The sequence below is a fragment of the Mustela nigripes genome, chromosome 1, assembly GCF_022355385.1.
Source record: "Mustela nigripes isolate SB6536 chromosome 1, MUSNIG.SB6536, whole genome shotgun sequence".
Lineage (NCBI taxonomy): Eukaryota > Metazoa > Chordata > Mammalia > Carnivora > Mustelidae > Mustela > Mustela nigripes.
Genome location: NC_081557.1, coordinates 182644162 through 182666854, shown reverse-complemented (window position 1 = coordinate 182666854; position 22693 = coordinate 182644162). Strand labels below are relative to the sequence as shown.

Here is a 22693-nt window from a genome sequence, read left to right as displayed (position 1 = left end):
GTTGGGGTTGGACCTGAGATTCTGCATTTTTAATAAGGTTAATCATACTGATGCCCCTGCTTAATGAACTGTACTTTGAGATGCAGAAGTTTAGATTTTAAGGATGTGACTGAAATAGGTGTGGCAATAAATATTCCAAATTTAGAAGATATTTAGCGAAAAACCTTGAAGATTCACTGAAGTAAATACATTCATATCTTAAAATGTTTCTATAGTGGAAATATAGTATTTTGTGTGTTTCAAATCACAGCAATTTTTTTTTTTCAGTAAAGGAAAATGCTTACAGTAAATTTGTGTACTTAATTTTTTCCCCAATGATTTTTGCAGGCCGTGTTCAAGACTTTACCCGGGCAGAAGATTGCAAGATTGGAGCTAGGAGGGGTTCTTAACACACCCCAGGAGAAGATTTTTATTGCTGCAGGATCTGAGATCAGAGGCTTCACAAAGAGAGGAAAACAGTTCCTCTCTTTTGAAACTAACCTCACTGAAAGCATTAAAGCTATGTATGTTTATCCTTTTTTTTATTTTTACAAATCCATTTATAATATTTTGGATAGGTGACAAACATCAGATTAAGTATCATATCTTACTAGGTTTCCTGGGAAATAAAATTGACTAAAGGTAACTTATTAGTCAGAAACTCATTAACATAGAATCAGTACAAAATCAGTTGGCCTTCAAAATGTTTTCTTAAGACTCATAGTATTTACACATTCATTTTTTTGACTAAATGGTTCCAGATGATTCATGATCAAGGTATAAAAGAAAAAAGTAAAGAAACCTAGAGATAGTTAGGTTTCTGTTCCTTTCCTGTCTGTGGTCATTTTGGTTGTGACGTAGCATCATTTGCTGAAGACCTGGCTGTCAAAGTTGCTAACTACCAATAGGCTATAATTTTAGGTAAATCAAGTAAGACCCTGAGTAAAAAAAAAAAAAAAAAATAACTCCCTAATGGCTTTCTGATTTGTGAGATTTTACAAGTAAAATATAAGTTTTTTGAATCATGAGGAACTAGAGAGGGTTTTAAAGTTTATCTAATCCATTGTCCTCAGACCACTACTTAAAAGAATCCCTTGGAAGCTTAAAAGAGTAGATTTCTTGTCCTACTCATACCTGCAGAATCAGAATTATTAGGAGTGGGTAGAAAGAAAAAAAAGTTCTTTATTTGACAACAACAGCCAAGTTGTAGACCTTGGTCTGAAAACTATTAATTCAGTCCAGAGTTCTATGTGGTACACAGCTGTCCTGCAGAATTCTATATACTGCACATCACATGTCCTGATCTCTAGGCTGGAAAACTTTGCTCTGGTAATATTAGATAAAAATTAAATCATGGTAAGTGGGAGTGAGTTCAGTGGTTTAACAAGAATGTAATAGTTTTGAAATGGACAATGACAAATGTGAAATACTAAAATCAAAGTAATTAATAATTTGCATAACTCCACATTCAGAAAGGTGTGTAGAGAGGCTTGAGGAAGATCAGGAGTTTCCCAGCCAATAGTCTCTTTTGCTAGTTTCTTAAACTTTTTTTTTTTTTTTTTTTTTGGAATGGAAGAGGCGGGATGGAGAGGATCCTTATTCAATATTTTAAAAATTTATTGTCTGAATCCCCAGATTTATAAGAGTGCACAGGAAAGAAGGTTATAACTTGAAAATATTCAATAAGAAACTGAGCACTTACAAAGTTGGTTACCATGCAGGCATCCTTCCCTGCTTAATGCTTCCATCTGTCCCCACTCTTGTCAACAGTAGTGATTACAAGTTATACTTTGGAAAATGTTTAATTGCAATATAATTGCAAGTGTAGTGCAGATGGATTTCAAGATGAAACTTAAAATCTTGAAAAAGAATTTCATTAGGCTGATAAAAATGATATTAAGAGGACTACTAAAATCATGTGCAGAGCCACAAAGTGAGGCCACATAAGTGATAATCAAAGAGAAAATCAGTGAAGATCATTATAGCATAGGGAGTAATTTTAGTACCAAAACTTTTAAATTAGACTTTAGAGCAGTGGAGAAATAGTTGAAACTTTCAAATAAAATTCCCTTCTTTATGATTCCATGGTTATAGCAATCTAGAAGTGAAAGGTAATGCGCTAGTGTATGATTTTTGTAAAATTTCAGCTCCCCCAGTGAAAACTGGATTTAATATAAGAATGGGAACATTGTTAGGATTATTGCCTAAATTTTGTTAAATATAATTTGTACTCTTTTTCATTTATTTTTTCAAGATAAAATTCTAATGAAATCATTTACCCCCCACTGTTTATCATTTAAAGTAGGTTTGCTTCCAATAGCCTTTTCTAGACAATTTAGTATAGTAGTAAGAAAGCTAATTCTAGAGCTAAAAGCTACTTGAGCTATAATCCACTCTGCTACTAGTTGTGTGCCATTAGGCAAGTTACATTTTATTGATCTCTGTAAAAAGGGATTATAATGGTCCCTAGTTTACAGATTTATGAGGATTAAGCTAATACATATGAATCTGTTAGGACAGTGGTTGGCACACAGTGCACATTCAGAAAAAGCTAATTGTCTTCAGATATAGACAGTTATCATTGTCTTATTTTCAGTTTTTCTAAGCTTAATTTTGAAATGGCTGAGGCCTTAAGATTGTGATTTTCAGCTTTTTAAAATAAGTGTTCGGGGCACCTGGGTGGCTCAGTGGGTTAAGCCCCTGCCTTCAGCTCCGCTCATGATCTCAGGATCCTGGGATTGAGTCCCACATCGGGCTCTTTGCTCCACAGGGAACCTGCTTCCTCCTCTCTCTACCTGTGATCTGCCTACTTGTGATCTCTTTCCCTGTGTCAAATAAATAAATAAAATTAAAAAAAAATAAAATCAGTGTTCTATCAAAAGGCTACAAATTAAGTGAGGGAAATGGGGAGAAACTATTCTTTAAGTCTGTGATAAAATGATAGAAACAGTATAGATAAACTTTTATTTTCATAACAAAAGAATTCCTATGCTTATTTTTTTTAAATAGAAAATAAAGTTTCCTATACTTATTTTTTAAAATATGGATATTTTTAATTTTAATGTTCTCAGGCATATATCTGGCTCAGACCTCTTTCTCAGTGCAAGTTACATCTATAACCATTATTGTGATTGCAAAGACCAACATTATTACCTTTCTGGGGACAAAATTAATGATGTCATCTGCCTTCCAGTGGAAAGATTACCTCGTATTACACCGGTATTGGCCTGCCAGGACAGAGTGCTCAGAGTTTTACAGGTTTCTGTTATTTACATTTTTATGGTTTTTTGTAATTTATATAAATGAGTATTGCTGAAAAATGTGTCCTTGAGATAACTTACTTATTACTACCACTTTAAATGTCCTAGGTAAAATTATATCTGGAAAAAAAATGCTTTTTAATTGGTAAGCTGATGTTTTTTAACTTGAGGCAAATGTATTGAGATCTTTGGCAAGTTTTTAGAGAGGCATATATGGGAAAAGGATGCTTTTCTGCCCCCATGCATAATTTCTGAGCTAGTTCAGTCTGAATGGGATGGCTTTGCTACAAAGAACCCCTTCTAGCTTTTTTTTTCTTCTTTCTTCCTCCATTACTCTTCTCTCCTCCAAAAATCAAATTAATGGAGGAAACTGGGTTGTGGGGAGGGTGTTAGGTTTTAATAAAGAAGGGATAGTTGTGATCAGGGTTGTGTCATTTGTTTACTCCACATTTATGACTGTATGTGAAACAGAATAAGCACTCAGTAAATATTTGTTGGATAAGTAAATGAATGATAGGAAAATCATTTTATTGTCCTTATATTTATATTAAAAACTATGAGTGGTTAAAACAATTACATAAGGTATTGTTATTAGTAATAAGAGTTACAACTATGTCCATCTCAAAAGTGGCTTTCAGTAAGATACAAATATATATACACACCAGAATCCATAAAACAAAGTTTAAATGCAACTAACCTAGAACAGGTGGATTGCTTGGATTAGAAAGTTAGACTGATAGTACACAAAACATTTGGCCGTTTATTCTGCGGCATCACTGGCTTTCTCACTCTTTGGAATTTCATAGCCAGGTGTCTATTTCTTGATATCAGTCTTTTTATAGAAGGAAAAATCCATTAGTTCTATGAGGTTTTATTATTTTTTTCTGTGGGGAAAAAAAAAGGTAATGTTCAAGGTTCATTCTAGGGGCATGAATGATTAATTTTTTCCATAGCCTGTGCTTCCAAATATGAGTTGTTTGAATAAGGTTTTAAAAGAATCTGGCTAGTATTCAATTAGAAATTGGTCTGGCTGATTTGAGGATTCTGCTTTGTTTAACAAGAAGAGATCCATGAGCTTATTGTAAAAATACAAAAATAACTAAGGATTTGTGGGAAGTTAAAACTTGAAGCCTTTACTCTACCCTTCACATATTTCTACTCCCCTTTGACTCCCCATTTGTAAGCAATCCATTGCCCCAGAGGTAGCCCTTTTAAAAATTTTTTGGTGTATTTTTTTGTGTTTATACACTTGACACCTGTGAATTTCAAATGTAATTTTAAAATAAAAGATAAGGCATATGACATTTATATGTTCTATATATAATTTTTAAAGAAAAATGTTATTCCATATTTACTATAATTTTGTGGGGGGTTTTGTTGAATGGTTTAATCATATTTTTTTCATGTGAGTATAAGTACTTCTACCTCATTCTTTAATAGCTTCACAAATACTGTGTACTAAGTGAAAATGTTCCAAATGGCAAAATTTTTAAAAGAACAAATAAGTGGACATGTTTTGTTTTCTTATCTAAGTAACAGGTCATTTGTCCTCTTACTAGAGTAGGTTTTGGAAATACCCAAAAGAAAAGCTAACATTCTCCTTAAGAAGTAATGTTGGGTTTGTTTAAATGTTTGAATGTGCTCTAAGTTAAACTGGAAAAAAGAAACATCTTGTTCCTGGAAACCTTAGATAGAAAAATTTACTAGCATCAGTCAAGTTTTTGGGCGAAGTATTTAAAATGAAAAGGATTTGAAGTGTAGACTATCTTGTATATTTTTTCTTGATCTTTACGTTTTTAATGTATTTTAAAATGAGTTAACATAGACAAAATTGCTAACAAAGGCAAGTTAATAATCACAGCATAACTTTCTCTGGCAGTTTTATTCTAGAGTTCTTTATAGGACTACTGATGTTATCTGTAAGCACCTGTATTATTTTAAATTTGCATTCTGTTTCAGTTCTGAAATGCTTGTTCTCCTTCAGGGATCGGATGTGATGTATGAAACTGAAGTGCCTGGCCCACCTACCGTTTTAGCACTACACAATGGAAATGGCGGTAATCACAGTCAAATAAGGGAGTGCATTATGTTAATTAAGTCTAGATACTTCAGGTTGAATCATTTAACTATATATTAAGTGAAAATGGGAAATTGTAAAAAGAACATGAACTGGAATTGAGACAGTTATCTTCAGATGACTTGCCAGTAACTAACAGTAATGAACTAGTAAACTTTAATTTTTAGTTTCCTCATCTTAAAATTAGATGATGAGGAAGGGTTTTATCTCTTTTTGGGGGGGGTTATCTCTTTGATGTGTAAAATTCTATGACTATATAACCAACCTCCCAAAGTAAGTGTTCTTTTTATATTTTTTAAATGAGATTTTCATGTGAAAGTCAGTGTATCTGAAAAAAATTGCAGTTTTAAAGAGATATTATGAGTCATGGGGTAAATATAATATGTTGACTTTCATTATAACTAGGTGACTCTGGAGAAGACCTTTTGTTTGGAACATCAGATGGAAAACTTGGGCTTATTCAGATCACTACCTCCAAACCAGTACACAAGTGGGAAATTCGAAATGAGAAAAAGCGGGGAGGTATGTGTTTGATATAGTTTAGTTCTGAAATTTCAGTGATTATTAAATATCCTAAATTATATAGTTCATTCTATTTTATTTATTCATAGTACATAGTAGACTTAACATATCACAGAGCCACCTTACTATTTGTTTATTTAGCAGGTCTGTCATACTTGGGCATAATTATTAATTAAGAAATGCTAATAGTAATTTAGGATAGACAGGGTTTTATGGCCTAGTGTCCATCCATAACATCATTCTCTGCTCAAATCCATTATTCACTGTTTGGTGTAGAAAATTAATTTGAATTTGAGAGTATTTGATAGGAGGCAAGGAAAAAGTCCAATGGGTCAGGAAATATTTCTGTTTTCTAAAGAATTTTTACCTTTCTGAGGGAATTTATATCTGACTTAGAAGGTAGTGAGATGGCTATTTATAGGTGTAGTAATCCTATTCATATATTCATTTATTCCTTCAACAACTACTTGTTAGGAGAGACAGAGAATAAACAAGCAAATAAGTGAGATAGCTTAATTTAGTAACCTGAAAGAAATGTCACAGGGTGATGTATTGGTGATGGGAGAAAGGAGAAAGACTATATTTAGACTGGGTGGTAATGGAAGATAGCTTATAGAAGACAAAATTTGAGCTGAGATTTGATTGATAAGAAAAGGAGTTAGTAGTGTAAAAACTTGGGGGAAAATTGTGCTCTAGAAGAAGGAAAAAGCCAGGACTTGAGGCAGAGGTATACTTGATTCATTTTAGGACCAGAGGGAAGACCATGCATTAGCATGGCAAGAAAAGTAGTCAGGGAATTAGCATAGATCCAAATCATGTAGGTCCCTGTGGGCCTTGGAAAAGGATCTGGATTTTAATCTAAGTGCAGTGAGACACCTTTGGAGAATTGTAAGTAGGAGTATGACATGATCTACCAAAACAAAACACACCCTCCCCCCCCCAAGGAGAATGAATTTGGCAGGGAAGCAGGTCAAAATTGGAAGCATGGAGATCCATTAAGGAGTCATTGTTTTGGTTGTTCTAATTTATTGTACTCTAGGCTAGAGATATAAGTGGCCTGGGCTAAGCTAATGGTAGTTGGAAAGGAGACAATTTCAATATGTGTTTTGAAGATTGGGCTGGTAAGATTTGCTAAGAGATTTGATCTGGGCAGTGAGAAAAAGAGAGGAAGAGACATAGCCTAGAATTTTGGCCTGAGGAACTGGGTGATACCTTATTGAGATGAGAGATTGGGGAAGGAGCATTGAGGGGATCTGATAAATGGGCATAAAGAGTTTTTGCTGGGGCATGAAAAGTTAGAGATGCAAATGTATGTCTCAAAGAAAATGCTGAATAGAGATTTGGATATATGAGTCTGGAGCTCTGGGGAGAAGCCAGAGCTGGGGATATAAACTTATGAGCCATTTCTATTTAGATTATATTTAAAGTCTTAGAAATGGATGAATACAGATGGAAAAGAGGACACCTGATTATGCAGCAAGGTTTTTGTTGTTTTTTTCCCTATTCTGATTTGGTGTATACATTTTTTTCATTCTTTACTTTTATATACTTGACTATAATGTTAGTTTTATTAATAACTTGTCACCTCTGTCCTCTTTTTTGAAGGGATTTTGTGTGTTGACAGCTTTGACATTGTGGGTGATGGGGTTAAAGACTTACTTGTTGGGAGAGATGATGGAATGGTGGAAGTGTACAGTTTTGACAATGCAAATGAGCCTGTTCTACGATTTGATCAGGTCAGTTCATTTAAAAAAAGACTATATATGCTTACACATCAAAAATTATAGAGATGACAATGATGATTTGGGTTTTTTTAAATCAAATATATTAAAATCTTGTGTTTGGCTTAGAATATTGCACCTTTGGTGTTATCAAACTCTCTAGACCACTCTTGTGTTTGAATAATAGACTATTGAATAATGAATAATAAGTTACTTCCAGCTGAATAATGAATTATTGCTTCTTTGGTTTCTAAGCATTGTATATTTGAAGTATGAAATATTTTGCCTTAGTTTCTATAATGCATAGTAGATTACAGGAGTAACATTTATATGTTTGGGTAACATAACATTTATATGTTTGAGACTGTGTTGTCTCAAAATAATATTTTAGGATAAACTCCTGTTGTTAAGACAATATCAAAATACCTTTAAGCAGAGAGAAAAGTTGCAATTTCACTTCTAGCCTCCCAAAAGTTTACTATATGAGAAGAATTACTAGTTAAGAGTAATTCTAGTTCACAAATTTTAAATGTAGTTCAGCTTGTTTAGCCCAAGGTACAGAGTTACATGGAGAGTCATTCTGTTGTAAACGGAATCTTTCATTTTTGTGAAGTGGTATTCTCTAGTCCATGGTTTCCCATCCTGCCTCTGGCAGGATTCATTGAGGCTGTTTTGAAAACAACAAAAAAACCCACAATTCAGTATCAATTAACTTTTCTTTGTCTAATTTCTCTACTGGTTCTACCTCTCAGCTTTAACTGCAGATCAGCAGATACAGATGTTTTGATGTATAGAGGAAGTATATTACATAGATAATATGGGGATAAAAATTCTCTAAAGGTATCATATAGGCTATCATCTTTATTCATTAAAAAAACGATTTGGGATATGGTGTATGGAATTCAGATAATAGACTAAACACATTGGGAGTTTTGCTTATGTAGTTTAAAAACAAAACAAAACAAAATAAAACTTCTTTCTTGGGGTGCCTGAGTGGCACAGTTGGTTTAGTGTCCGACTCTTGGTTTCTTCTCTGGTCATGATCTCAGGGTTATGGAATTAAGCCCCACCCCAGGCTCTGGGGTCAGGGAGAGTCTACTTAAGTTTCTCTCTCCTCTCATTCTGCCCTTCTTACCCCATGCTCATATGCTTGTGCACATGCTGTCCCTCTCTCTTTCTCTAAAATAAATAAATCTTTAAAGACAAAAATCAAAAAACTTCTTTATATAAATAAATGATTTTGCTCATTGGGTGACTGATGAGGCTAAGTACAGCACACAAATATACGAGTCATTTTCAATCTTCTTTCCCCAAATTTAAAAGCACTGGAATTTTCTGCCATTTGTGCAGAATTTTGCCTTCCAGTTTCATTGTTTCCACATGCTAAGTGTTCAATAAACATATGTTGAATGTCTGGAAATGGGAAAGTAAGTTTTATGGATTATTTTAATATGTGAACTTTTAGTTACTAATTAAGTACTTGATCTTAAATTTATTTTAGATGTTGTCTGAAAGTGTTACATCTATCCAGGGTGGTTGTATAGGGAAAGATGGCTATGATGAAATCGTGGTATCTACATATTCAGGTATGGTAAATAGTAATAAGTAAACAAAGAATCAAATGAGAAAAAACTTAAATTGCATAAATTAGTTTTGATGACTACTTTTTTTAAAAAGTGCTATTAGTGAATCTTACCTATATCATTAAACCTTTATTGATTAAAAAATGAGGGAAAAGGAGTGGGTGTATTGATTTATAAAACAGTTAATATTTGAATAATACTTGTTAGGATATTTAGCATGCTCTAGTAGTGAGTTGGGGAGACCAACCATGAGAGACTGTGGACTCTGAGAAACAAACTGAGGGTTTGGGGAGGGGTAGGAGGTAGGTGAACCTTGTGGTGGGTATTATGGAGGGCACATATTGCATGGAGCACTGAGTGTGGTGCATAAATAATGAATTCTGGAACACTGAAAAGAAATAAAAATAATAATAAAAAAAATTAAATGATATTCTTTGATTTAAAAAGAAATATTGACTGAAATTTAGTTTGTTTTGTTATTGCTTACATTTCTTATAAAAATTTCCTTGCTTTTGAGTTGGTCATATTTGCATTCTCAAAATAGCCAATGTCAGAGCTTTTTTTACTTTCCATGAAAATGATTTTTGAAAGACTGTTTTAATTCATCAAGTATTTACTAGAATGTGTTGACTTATTCCATACTTGAAAACTAAAACTATAAGAAGTGAAAGATTTCCTTAGTGATATAATTATAGTGTTTCAGGCAAAATAAGAGTATCACAAAATGCTGACATAATTTCAGTATGGTTTGAATTTTTTCCAGCTTGATTTCTTTCTTTTGTTTTGTTTTGTTTTGTTTTTTGAAGGAGGCTAAGTCCTAGGACTAAATGATGTTGCTGTTAGTGAGCAAAGGGGCATGTATACTTGGGCTTTCTTTTAATACTAGCAGCACTTAATGGTCCATGATTGTAATTTCATCTCTACAGGCTGGGTTACAGGTCTGACCACAGAGCCTATACATAAAGAAAGTGGACCAGGAGAAGAACTAAAAATTAATCAGGAGATGCAGAATAAAATTTCTTCTTTAAGGTAATTTTGGATTTTTTTGTTTGCTTTTTTTTTTTTTCATTTCATGAAGTGTATAGTTTTTTCTTATTACTGATAGAAGCAGAATATTTTATTGGAAGAAAATATATCCTTTAATTCATTTGTCACCTTCTTAAAGGAAAACTTATCAGTTTGAGAAAATTAGCAGTAAGTGCTAATTAGTATTTCAAAGTTAGAAATATACTTTTATATACTTTATCCTATATTAACTTTTTCTTAGATCAAAAAGTGTATTTTTTCACTTATTTAGTTATAGATAGTTGTAGTATTTGGTTTTCTTCATAGGCATTAGAAGGAAACCATCACAGACTGCTGTATTCCTCATTAATAGTAATATTTACTGCTCGTATGGACACTCCTGAATCTGTAACTTTGGCTTATCAGTTTTCTTACTGGAAATGAGTAATACTGATTCCTTTAGATGCAAGGATTGCTTCTATGGTCTATTTAGTTTGCCAAGTCCTGTGAAAAGGGACACTGGACTCAAGTAAAATTCCTTTCTATAACAAAGAAGTGGGAGTTGCTAAAACTTTTAATGACTATTCTCCCTACTTCAACCCTTGCCAACCTCTTGGGTCAGTAATGGCCAATCTTTGTTTGGTGGCATTTGAGGGCTACACGGGTTTTTAAGGCAGCAAAATGCCAAAAGTACTAATTCACTAAAGCCACACAAGTTTATACCATAAGCCAGTTTATAGCAAAGCCACCTAGAGAGCAAGCTCTAACTTTCAACCAAGATAGAAACCTAATAGAGTTAATGTCTACTATCTCACATCCTCCATATAATTCCGTACATTTATAACCCAGTCTGTATCTCCTGATGCCAGTGAATATGAGTTGAGAAACTTATGTCTGTTTTGTTTATTCAGCAGCTGCAACACAGGTACATATGAAGCATTCAATAAATACTTCTTAGACAAATGAGTCTTTTCCTTTGTTTATTGCACAAATTTCCTCCAAGCTTTTCCCAGACTTTCCCCCCTAAGTTGGGGCTGGTTAAACCTCATGTTGTTCCTTAGTTACTATTTGCTTCATTTGCGTATGGCTTTTCCCTTTAACTGAAGTTAACTTTAAGCAATGAAGCTATGCCTGAACAGTTCAGTCTAAGCAAAATCCTCTTCAACAGTTGATAGAACTTCAGCTGTACCCCTGGCTCATGATCATCCTGTGGTCCCCAAAATGTGAATACTCTGCAGCCTCCTTTTGTCTGTCTCTCCTAATTCTGATTGAAAAGTACATATTTACTGGTTTTACACATTTTGTTTCTTCAAATTAAATGTTTTTCAGCTCCAGTACAGTTTCTCTTCTGATTAGTATTATATGTAACTGTGACTAGATTTGTGTGTTAGAATTGGTTATTTGCAACCTGCTTTGATACTTAAAACTATGAGTTTTGATTTTTAGATTAGAGATAAATAATGTGGAATTCTTTTTGGTCAGTCATAGAAACAAAATTTTGTTCCTATTAGTGTCATAATTCTAGTTCATCAATAAAAATCCATTTTGCAGAAGTTAGTCTCAAATTCTTGTAATCATTCTAAGGACTGCAAATGTGTATACTTCTAGGTGACAGAGTTGTATATATTTTCCTCTAGGAGTGAGCTGGAACATCTGCAGTATAAGGTACTACAGGAAAGAGAGAAGTATCAACAGTCTTCTCAATCAAGCACAGCAAAATCAGCAGTACCTTCATTTAGTGTAAATGATAAGTTTACATTAAATAAAGATGATGCCAGCTACAGTCTCATCCTAGAGGTACAGACAGCAATAGATAATGTCTTAATACAGGTAAGCAAAATGTCTAATTTACTTGTTTTGTGATTGGATCTATTTTGCAGACCAGTCATATGCATTAATTATTACTGGACACTTAATTTTAGACAGTAATTTTAAGTATTTATGTTTAAAAAATTTTTTTTTAAGATTTGAGAGAGAGCAAGCATGAATGGGAGGAGGGGCAGGCAGAGGGGGAGGAAGAAGCAGATTCCCTACTGAGCAGGGATCCCGACCCTGGGCTCCATTCCAGGAGTGAGGGGATCATGCCCTGAGCTCAAGGCAGATGCTTAACCAACTGAGCCACCTAGGTGCCCCTTTAAGTGTTTATCTTTTAAATATTGCATTTAGTTTAGATAATTTTAAAGGCTTATCTTAATCTTCAATTAGCTAATCAATTGCTCTAGATTACCTAAATTACATCTTTATTTTTTATTTATCCTGTAAGTATTAAAACAAAAGACTGATGGACTTAAGTTTCAGGAAACACGAGAAAGGAATGTTGAAGGTTTTGTTCTTCTCTTAAAGGTTGACCTTTAAGAGAATTTTAAGAGATTTGACAGAAAACTACAGTATTTAATGCCATTATTAGAATCTTTTTTTAAGCTCCAGATTCTAAAATGGTAGTTTACAGTACAGCTTGCTCATTAGCTACCAGTTTCTAGGTAGGTCAGTAGACAAAGTTGATAATGACAAAGGGTGAAATTTAGGGATAATAATATACAACTCCATTCAACCATATATTTAATTAGTTTTTTTTTTTAATTATATGATATTCAGGGAGTAGAAAAAGATGATAATAGGATGGATGGAAAACAAGTGAAAGTTGGAAAACCTGTCAGATAATGAGAAAAGAATAAAGATGAGGAAGAAGATAAGGTTAAAAAGATGTGGAGGAGAGATCAGATTATTAATTAAAAAGTAAAGGCTGATATCTGTCTTAAGTAATGCTAGCTTAAGAGCTGCATTAAACAACTCTAGAAGAGCATCATTTACATAGAACTGAGTGCAATAGCTCTGTCCTAGAAACTGCCTCTCCAGAGGAGATCAAAAACAGGTGAAAATAAAATTGATAAAAATGATCTGATATAATCAGAATGGCCATATTAGGAAGATTATCCTTTAAGGGGGGTGGTGAAAGATGAATAGTCTGTGATCTCTGATAAAATTAGAAGAAAAAATAAGTCATTGTGAGATAATGTTTATTCTTTATAATAATTATTTTCTAGAAGTACATATTATCAAATATAAATTAGGAAATTCATTTGCTCAAATTTAAAGATGACCATGAACTAGAACTAAAGAGAACCCTTAGAGAAAATGTTTTGTTGGGCACCTGGATGGTTCGGTAGTTAGGCATCTGCCTTCAGCTCAGGTCATGATCCCAGGGTCCTCGGATTGAGTTCCACATCTGCCTCCTTGCTCAGCAGGGAACTTGCCTCTCCCTCTGCCCCTCACCCAGCTCTCGTGTGCATGCGTGCTCTCTCTCTCTCTCAAATAAATAAAATCTTTAAGAGAAAATGTTTTGTGAAAATTTTTAGTTTTCCATCTGAACCATTTTTTTTTTTTAAATATTGACTGTAGAGTGATGTTCCAATAGACTTACTTGATGTGGATAAAAATTCTGCTGTTGTCAGCTTTAGCAGCTGTGATTCTGAGGTGAGTGAAAAGTATAAAGAATTTTTCAGATACTTTCATTTCTATTATGCCATTTTGAATAGTCTGTAAATGCTGATAGGGTTTGATGTTTCTTCTTCAGTCTTTTTCATAACCGTTCCCTCAAAATCTGCTTCTGCTCTTTTTCCTTGTTTTCGGATAATCTAGAAAACTGGTGTGTTGTCCTAGATTCCTTCCTTTCTCTCATCTGTTAAATCCAGTCAGTCACTAGTTTCTGCCAGTTCTATCTCCTTGGCTCTTATATCTCTACTCTGCTTCATTTCTACTTCTTTTTCAATTTTTTAATTTTATTTTTACTTTCATATGAGATTTTAGGGGCGCCTGGGTGGCTCAGTGGGTTAAAGCCTCTGCCTTCAGCTCAGGTCATGATTCCAGGGTCCTGGGATCGAGCCCCATATTGGGCTCTCTGCTCAGCAGGGAGCCTGCTTCCTCCTCTCTCTCTCTGCCTGCCTCTCAGCCTACTTGTGCTCTCTTTCCATCAAATGAATAAATAAAAAAAATTAAAAAAAAAAAAGATTTCATGAGAGAGACAGAGCATAAGCCTAGGGGAGGGATAGAGGGAAAGCAGACTCCTTGCTGAGCAGAGAGCCCAACAATGCAGGGCTCCATCCCAAGACCCCGAGATCATGACCTGAGCCAAAGGCAGACTCTTAACGGAATGAGTTCCCAGACGCCCCTTCATTTCCACTTCTGTTAACTTTCTAGGCCCTTATCATGTTTGCTTGAACTACTCATCTACCAGTTTTTCTGCCTCCAGTATTGCCTCTCACCTCTAGGCTCTGCTGTACACTGCCACCAGAGAGGTCTTCATAAAGTATAAGAATCTGTGTCATTTCTTCTCTCAAAACCTTTTTAAAAATCCCTTATTTCCTGCGACATGTAAGTCTAGATTTCTCACTGTGGCATAACAACTTTCTATGATTCAGCTCTTGATTATATCTCTTGCTTATCTCTTACCAGCTGCTACCTTCCCTCCCATGCATATTATTTCTGCCAAACTGAAGTTCTTAAAATTTCTTGAAAATGCTGTATAGTTTCACACATCCTACATTTGAACATGGTCTGTTCCTTCTCCCCATTCTTTTTCACCTTTTCTGGGCTGGTTGAATCTTGCTTAACCTTTATGGAGTAGACATTTGTTGAGTACTTACCATGTGCAAAGTACCTTGGATGAGATTGTGTCGGAGTTTTTGGATATGCTTACTCTGTCACTTCTTTTTGCTTAGTACTAGCTGACTAGCATTCTCAGATCTAAGTGTGGCTCCTCCCATCCAAGTACTAACCAGGCCCGACCCTGCTTAGCTTCCACGATCAGACGAGATCGGGCGCGTTCAGGGTGGTATGGCCGTAGACCTAAGTGTGGCTCCTAAAGAGAAGTCAGGGTAAAGAAAAAGTCTGGAGTAGTTGTATTGAAGAAGGCAAACCTGAGCAAGAAATGGTGACTGGAGTTGACATGTAGTTATACACACAAAAAAGGGAGGAATAAAAAGAGTAGATGCAGAACAAAGCTGATAGCTATATTAGGGAATAGTTTTTAATATAATTTTACAGAAAAATTTTTTGATAAGAGATTTTACAAGTTGTATTTTATAATATGTATCATATTTGTCATCCCTGTTTAAGAATAAAACATAAGAGATTGGGCCTACATTTTTATTTTCATTTAAAAAATCAAGTTGATCTTAGGGCACCTGGGTGGCTCAATCGGTTGGGCGTCTGCCTTCAGCTCAGGTTATGATCTCAGGTCCTGGGATTAAGCCCCACATCGGGCTCCCTGCTGAGCAATGAGCCTGCTTCTTCCTCTCGCTCCTCCTCTGTGCTCTCTCTCTCTTTCTCTCTCCCTCTCAAATAAAGAAAATCTTTTAAAAAAAGATCTTGATCTTAAAATTTTAATTTCCTAGTTGCTGTAGAAGATTAACTTATTTTATTACCACACTGCAGGATTCTTCAAAATGAGTATTTTATACTAATTTAAAACCTATTTTCTCTAATGATGGCTTTTAAAAAAACCTTGTTATGGAGGTTCAAGTATATACAGAAGTAGAGACAGTAGTGTAATAACCTCCATGTACTCATCATTAACTTCAACAAATGACCAATCTTGTTTTATGCTGTTCTCCCTCTCCCATCCCAATCCTAATCCCAGAACTTTCATATATTTTAATCTTTATCATCTTAGCCATAAATACTTAAGTATGTAACATTTTTTTTACTCATATGAAAGCATATTTATTTTTAGGTGGACTGATATTCTGTGTTTACTAAATTTAAGTGATTTGAAATTAAAATGCTCAAATTTTCTTTTTAATATTATCTTTTTATTCAGTTATTTATTAAAAATAGGGAAATAGCAGTACATGAAAATTGAGTACTAAATATTTCATGTTGCTCTGTTTTTGAAATTCCTGCACACAGATCTATTTCTCTATTTTTAGTAGTTTAATATTTGGGTTCAGGAAGTAATATTTGAAATAACCTCTCCAATTTTATTTCAACAAGCATGTATTGAATGTTTACACTATCGTCCCTGGAACTGTGCTATTTGCTGGAAATTCAGAGAGGAGATATTTCTTAGTCCTCTATAAGTATTTGTTAAAGTCAAAGACAGCCTGAAACACTGATGTTTTTGTCTTTTGATATAAACATTAGAAGTGTGTGCTGTCAGTTAAATTTTTAGGACAGTTAATATTTAAATGTTATTGTAGAAGATCAGGATGGAAAGAGCATGAGCTTTAGAGTCTTAAAAGATATGAATTTGTATTCTAATTTCATTACTTACTAGCTTTTGGGAGATTTTATTGACCTGTAATGCTGCTATTTCTGTATCTGTTAAAACTTACTTAGTAAAACTTCACATAGGGTTGTTTGCAAGAATACAAATAGCCCTTATCTTGAGTGTCACCCAAATGATATTGTGCTTAGTAAATGGTAACCATTATTATTATTGATGTTTTTATTATTAAAAACGTGAATTCATCCTTCTTCCTCAACTTTGAATTTTTCCCAGTCAAATGACAACTTTCTTCTCGCTACTTATCGGTGCCAGGCAAATACCACAAGGCTGGAACTCAAGGTAAAAACGTTTGAAATTACCTTTAATTGAAAGCTTGAACTTTTCTTCCCTATGCTATACCTTGCTATGATATCGTCTCTTTATATTATTTTCTCCCTGAAATGAGTCATTTTGGAGTAAAGACTTTTGGATGACCATTAATGTTTTAACTCAGCCCCAACCATTATCTCTGCTATTGACTTCTCTAAAATTACCCATCCTGAATTTCCTCTGAGTGGAATTTTTTTTTTTCTAATTCTCTATTATGGAAAAGTTTCAAACATACATAAAGGTAATAACTTAATCTTCAACAGTCATCAACTCATGGCATTCTTGTTTATACTGTCACTGTCCATTCTAAATTATTTTGAAGCAAATACAAGATATTTCATAATTTCATTTGTAAATATTTCAGTACATATGTCCAAAAGATGAGAACTATTTGTTAAAACATAACCACAATACTGTTATCACACCTAATGAAAATTAATTATTGTTGATTAACAATAATTGGAAATTGTTAATTGACAGTTATTGAAAATTAACAATAATTCCTTAGTATCATCAAATATTCAGTATTTAGATTTCACTGATTCTTGTTTCTATAGTTTGTTTGATTCAGTCATGGTCTATAATTTGGTTATTGAAGTATCTGAGCATTTGCCCTATATTTTCCTACCACCCAGATTTCCAAAGTTATTGATTACCATCTATTCTAGACAAAATCTTTTAATGTTTTCTTTAGGAATTTAGTAACATGATCTCTTTTATAATTAAAAGGGATTTTAATTTAATTTTATAATTTATAATTTTGTTATAATTATAATTAAAGATTATAGCACACAAATGTATTTTAGTTATTTGGTTTGTGTGAGGTTTTTAAAAAATTATTTTTGATTTATTTATGATCTAAATATTAAGGACTACAACTTTTATCATAGTGTTGATGATGTTCAGACTCAAAGCCTGTTTTTTTTTTCAAGAGAGATGCTGTTACATAATAACTTTTTCACATCTAGTTAAGGAAATTCCAGTGAAATGTAGGGTTTTTTCCTAAACAATTTATTTTAGTCTGCATAAGTTCCCTTTTGTGTATTTTGAAAGAAAAATTAAAAACTGGAATAATTTTTTATGTAACTTAATTAAGCATTTTAAATTACATTTCCACTGAATAAGACTGTGCCATTAAATTGGGAAGTAGGCCTAAAAATATTAAAAAGCTGTGTTCTTTTTTTAAAATTGGATGCGATAATAGATGTGAGAAAAAGAAGAAAAAGGTGGAACTTAACTTGCCATATGGTAAAATGTACCAAAAAACTACTATAATAAAAATAATGTAGGGTATTTACAAGGCCTAATTAAATAGGGCTACAACAGAATAGTCTAGAAAGAGCCCACTACACATTTATAGAAATTTAATGCATGACTTTTTTTTTTTTTAAATCTTATTTATTTATTTGACAGAAAGAAACAGCCAGAAAGGGAACACAAGCAGGGGGAGTGGGAGAGGGAGAAGCAGGCTCCCTGCTGAGCAGGGAGCCCAATGCAGGACTAAATTCCAGGACCTCAGGACCATAACCTGAGCCAAAGGCAAGATGCTCAACCTGCCTAGGTACTCTGCATGGCATTTTTATGTAGGGAAAAATTCTATTAAATTACATTTCCTATTTAAAAATTGGTGTTGACACAATTGGCATCTATCTGAAAGAAAATTAAGTAGATTCCTAACTTAATACCATTTATAAAAAATAAATTCAGATGAGTTAAGTGCCTAATTATTTTTAAAAACAAAATGTAGTTGTCTTCTAGGTAATGGGTGAATATCAAAAAAATATAAAGACTGCCTATAACTTTATTAATCAATAAAAAAGACTACCCAGTAAGGAAAGTAGGCAAAGAATATGGATAGACAGTTCATACAAGGAGTCAAAATAGCTAAGAAATATTAAAAGAAAATGTTCTACCTTATTGTTAGGGAAATTCAAATGAAAATAAACAAAAAACATTTTCTGGTTCTAGCAGATTGGCAAAAAACTTTAAAAAGCAACATCACCAGATGGCAGGGTTGAGAAAAAGGACACTCTCAATCATAGCTGAAGAAAATAAAAATTGTTATAGCCACTTTAGAAAAATAGGCAATAGTCCTATTTGGAGGAATCTACTTTATAGCAATAAAATTACAGTAATATACAGAAAGATATGTACTTAATTAACTGCAGCATTGTTTGTAGAGGCAGAAAAGTGGAACCAGAGTGAATATTTAATAATTGAATGGTTGAATAAATAGTTGTTTATAACATTTTCCATGGAATATAGCACAGCTGCAATAAAAAATTCACTGATCTATTCCTGTTAACATGGAGTGAATTTCATGAAAAATAAAATGTGCATAAAATCCTTATATATGAAAGAAAGGTATGAAAAGAAACACACTTCTCTGGTCCGATAGATTATGCAGTAGGGGGAGAGCATGGGTGGGATGTTAGTGGGTGGGATGTGATGACATTAGGAGAAGCAAAGGGGAAAAAGTGATATTAGAAATAAAAATAAAGATGTCTATAATATAAATAGAATTTATTCATATGATATTTTACTTTAGTTTTTGTACATCTGCATAGAGGAATGTATGAAGGCATGACTACAAAATAGCAATAATGATCATCTCTGGGTGGCAGGATTTTGGTGACTTATATGTTCATCCTAATTTTTCTTTATTTATATTTTTAATAATGAATATGAATTGTTATATTCAAGAAAAGCAATATGATTTTTCATAGTGGAAAAAATTACGTGCCAGTGTAAACTTACCTTTTAAAAAGAAACCCTGAAATATAGCTGTATCAGATGTATTTTTTATTTCTTGTCTGTATTTTCATTTTTTATCTTTTTATCTTTCCTGTTTTCATTTAGAGCAATATTTGCAGTGTAACATATGCAAAAAACCTTGCTTTAAACTTTTATTTATGTTGAGGTAAAACATTGATTTGCTGCCATGCCACCCCCCACCACTGCAACATGCTAAGAAAACTATGAATTAAAATATCAGCTAGGTTAGAGAAGTTACCATTGTAATACAAGTACTACAGTCTATCTCATGAATGTGAATTGAGAGGAGCAGAAAGTAGGCCAGGAGGGAGAAGCTGGACAACTTTCCAACTCCTCTAAGATTAGCTCTTCACAGTTTAATGAATTATTATTTTCTGGTAAATGTTCTGATTTCTCAGGATATCCAACCAGGTATATTTAAAATAGCTCAAAAGAACTTCCTAATCCAAATATGTAATATTTAGATGGTATATACTTCTCTGTTTTCATAGAAAATTAAGAATTAAGTTCTTGGTAACATTTTTTCTGTCAATAGATTTTTTTTTTCTTAAACATTTTGAGAGAAAGAGAGAGAGCAGAGCGATGGGAGGGATAGAGGAAGAAGCAGACTCCCCATGGAGCAGGAAGCCCAACAGGGGGCTCAATCACAGGTCCTTGAGATCCTGACCGGAGCTGAAAGCGACACTTAACCAACTAAGCCACCCAGGCGCCCCTCTGTCAATAGATTTTTATAACAATAAGTATGCTGTAATACCCTCATGCGAAATGAAGTATTCCATTTAAGTTTTAGTTATTTGAAAAACTCACTTATCCCCTCAACAAAAATGTAAATTCTAACCATTTTTTATGTGAATCTTATGAAATATATACCTTTGTTTTTAGATGTGGTGGGTAGTATGTGAGAATCTGTTTTTTGGAACAGCATAGCACTGTTAAGTGTAGACAGATCACCTAAATGTATGTGATGGGATAACTTTTATAAAGTTTGCTTTTCACAGCCAAAATCTTTTTTAAATTTTTCCTTTACTCTAGGTAAAAAGTAGTTGTTTAATAGAATGTCATTATTTACTTCAGAATATTACAGAGGATATTAAGGTCTAATTACTTGATTACTTCTGTTGAGCATTTTTAAGATAACATTTAAGTTATGCTGCTAGATTATTTTTATTTTCTTTGCTCTTTTGTGTTAAATCAGATTCGTTCAATTGAAGGCCAGTATGGCACACTTCAAGCATACGTGACTCCAAGGATTCAACCTAAAACCTGTCAGGTCCGCCAATACCTTATCAAACCCCTTTCACTTCATCAAAGAACTCACTTTATTGATCATGACAGGTAGGACAAAGGAGGTAGGAATTTATTTTTTAGGATATTCTGTAATGCAAATAAACTTCCTTCTGATTTTTACAGTATAAATTCCAGTAGCTGTTTATACATTTTAAAAATTAAATATTTAAACAGTATGGATTCATATTTTTTAATATAAGATTGGTCTTCTTTTAAAGGTTGTTTGAGTTGAACTTTCCTATTTTTCTCATATATTACCATTCTGCTATCAGTAGAGTAATAGCTCTCTCCCCCAAATACCTATGATGAATAAATATGATTTAGAATTTGAGTTGCTCTGTGAATGGGATCTTATAATATTAGCCTCAAACATTATATTTGCTTTCTATTTCACCTCAGGGATTAAAGCAGTTGGTTGTGATAGTCCCTTATTTCTGACTGCTTTTTCAATTTAAGCATCCTCCTATTGGTAGTTTTTCATTTTCTTTCCTAAAGATGAGAGGGCATGGGCTTAAATGAAAAAGAGAAAGAAATAACCGTTACTAAATATTTTTCTCTCAGCTGTACATTGGTCCATAGGCAATATCATTTAAGTTTGACAGTAAGCAAGACAGGTAGTAATGTCTCCAATTTACAAATGAGAAATGGAGTCTTGGAAAAGTAACTTGCTGACAGGAAACAGTTACTATGATTAGAAGCCAAAGTCCATATTTTTTTCTATTGCAGTTTGTAATTTTAAAGATATGTAATTTAAATAAGATGTAAGGGAAAAATATTCCTAAGGAAGATTTTTGGAAAACATTAAATAGATGCTCTTTGCAGTGTCTTCCTGTTTTAAAGTCTAAGTTGTTGTTAGTGAAGGTAGCATGCATGGTGTGCTGGAAAGAACAGCAAACTAGGAATAAAGAGACTAAGATTATAATCTTTTATTTTATCTAATGTTTTTCTTTGGCATTGGGAATAGCATTTAATTTCTTTGGGTTATAGTTTACTTATCTGCAAATGAAAGTGCTGGTCTGGCTGATATCACAAGCCCCTTCTAGTTCTTAGATTCCTTAATCCTGTATCCTCTTAAAATTCCTGAATCTTTAATCCCTTAAACTTTGCGTTTTCTTAACTGTTTATAATTATCCAATTGATTTATTTATAATTTATTTTACAGCCTTTTGTGTATATGTGCATATGTCTGTCTGTGTGTGAATTTGCAAAACAGAAAGTATTATTGCATATCGCTGCAAGATAGCAGGTATTTTTCTCTAACTTGTCCAATGGCTCAGAGCTAGTAAACAGCTACTAAATAATGGAGCAAGGTTTCAAATCCATGCCTATTTTACTTGAAAGCCCAATTCCTTGCCTTCACATTATGCTGATTCTTTCCTTCAGGAAATTATGTAAGTGTGTTTTGTAGTTTATATAGATGAACTTTTAAACAATGAAGTCTACCTGAATAAACTGAATTTTATTTGTAAAGCTATTCTGTTAATTGAATATTAAAAGCACAGATGCGAGCATTCCTTTTTCCATGAAATTCTTTGTGGATACTTTTATACTTGTTTAACCACTATTGCAGAATTCTGTTTGTTCATGTGTTGTGTACATAAATTACCTCCATTTAGTCCCACACACAAATGTGTACCTCCACTATTAAATTACAGACCCATGAATACACTGACTTTAACGGGCCAGTTCAGTTTTGCTGAAGTTCACTCCTGGGTGGTGTTCTGCCTGCCTGAAGTTCCTGAAAAACCTCCAGCAGGAGAATGTGTGACATTTTACTTTCAGAACACCTTCCTGGATACACAACTTGAAAGTACCTACAGGTAATTAAAACTTATTTCACAAATGTTTTTATATAAATGGAGCTTCTAATTTTTCATTTAAGGCAGAAA

General features: G+C 33.4%; 1 protein-coding gene across 1 annotated transcript in view; it reads left to right on the top strand.

Moving 5' to 3' along the window:
• The window catches only part of BBS7 (Bardet-Biedl syndrome 7), a 44945-nt gene that overhangs the window by 8378 nt on the left and 13874 nt on the right, over positions 1 to 22693 (top strand). Inside the window, exons 4-15 of the mRNA XM_059377992.1 lie at positions 328 to 503; positions 3051 to 3237; positions 5224 to 5296; positions 5722 to 5838; positions 7444 to 7574; positions 9061 to 9145; positions 10069 to 10171; positions 11785 to 11977; positions 13547 to 13621; positions 16647 to 16712; positions 20713 to 20852; positions 22460 to 22624. Coding sequence (XP_059233975.1) covers positions 328 to 503; positions 3051 to 3237; positions 5224 to 5296; positions 5722 to 5838; positions 7444 to 7574; positions 9061 to 9145; positions 10069 to 10171; positions 11785 to 11977; positions 13547 to 13621; positions 16647 to 16712; positions 20713 to 20852; positions 22460 to 22624 — 1511 coding nt within the window. The remainder of the gene's footprint in view (positions 1 to 327; positions 504 to 3050; positions 3238 to 5223; positions 5297 to 5721; positions 5839 to 7443; positions 7575 to 9060; positions 9146 to 10068; positions 10172 to 11784; positions 11978 to 13546; positions 13622 to 16646; positions 16713 to 20712; positions 20853 to 22459; positions 22625 to 22693) is intronic.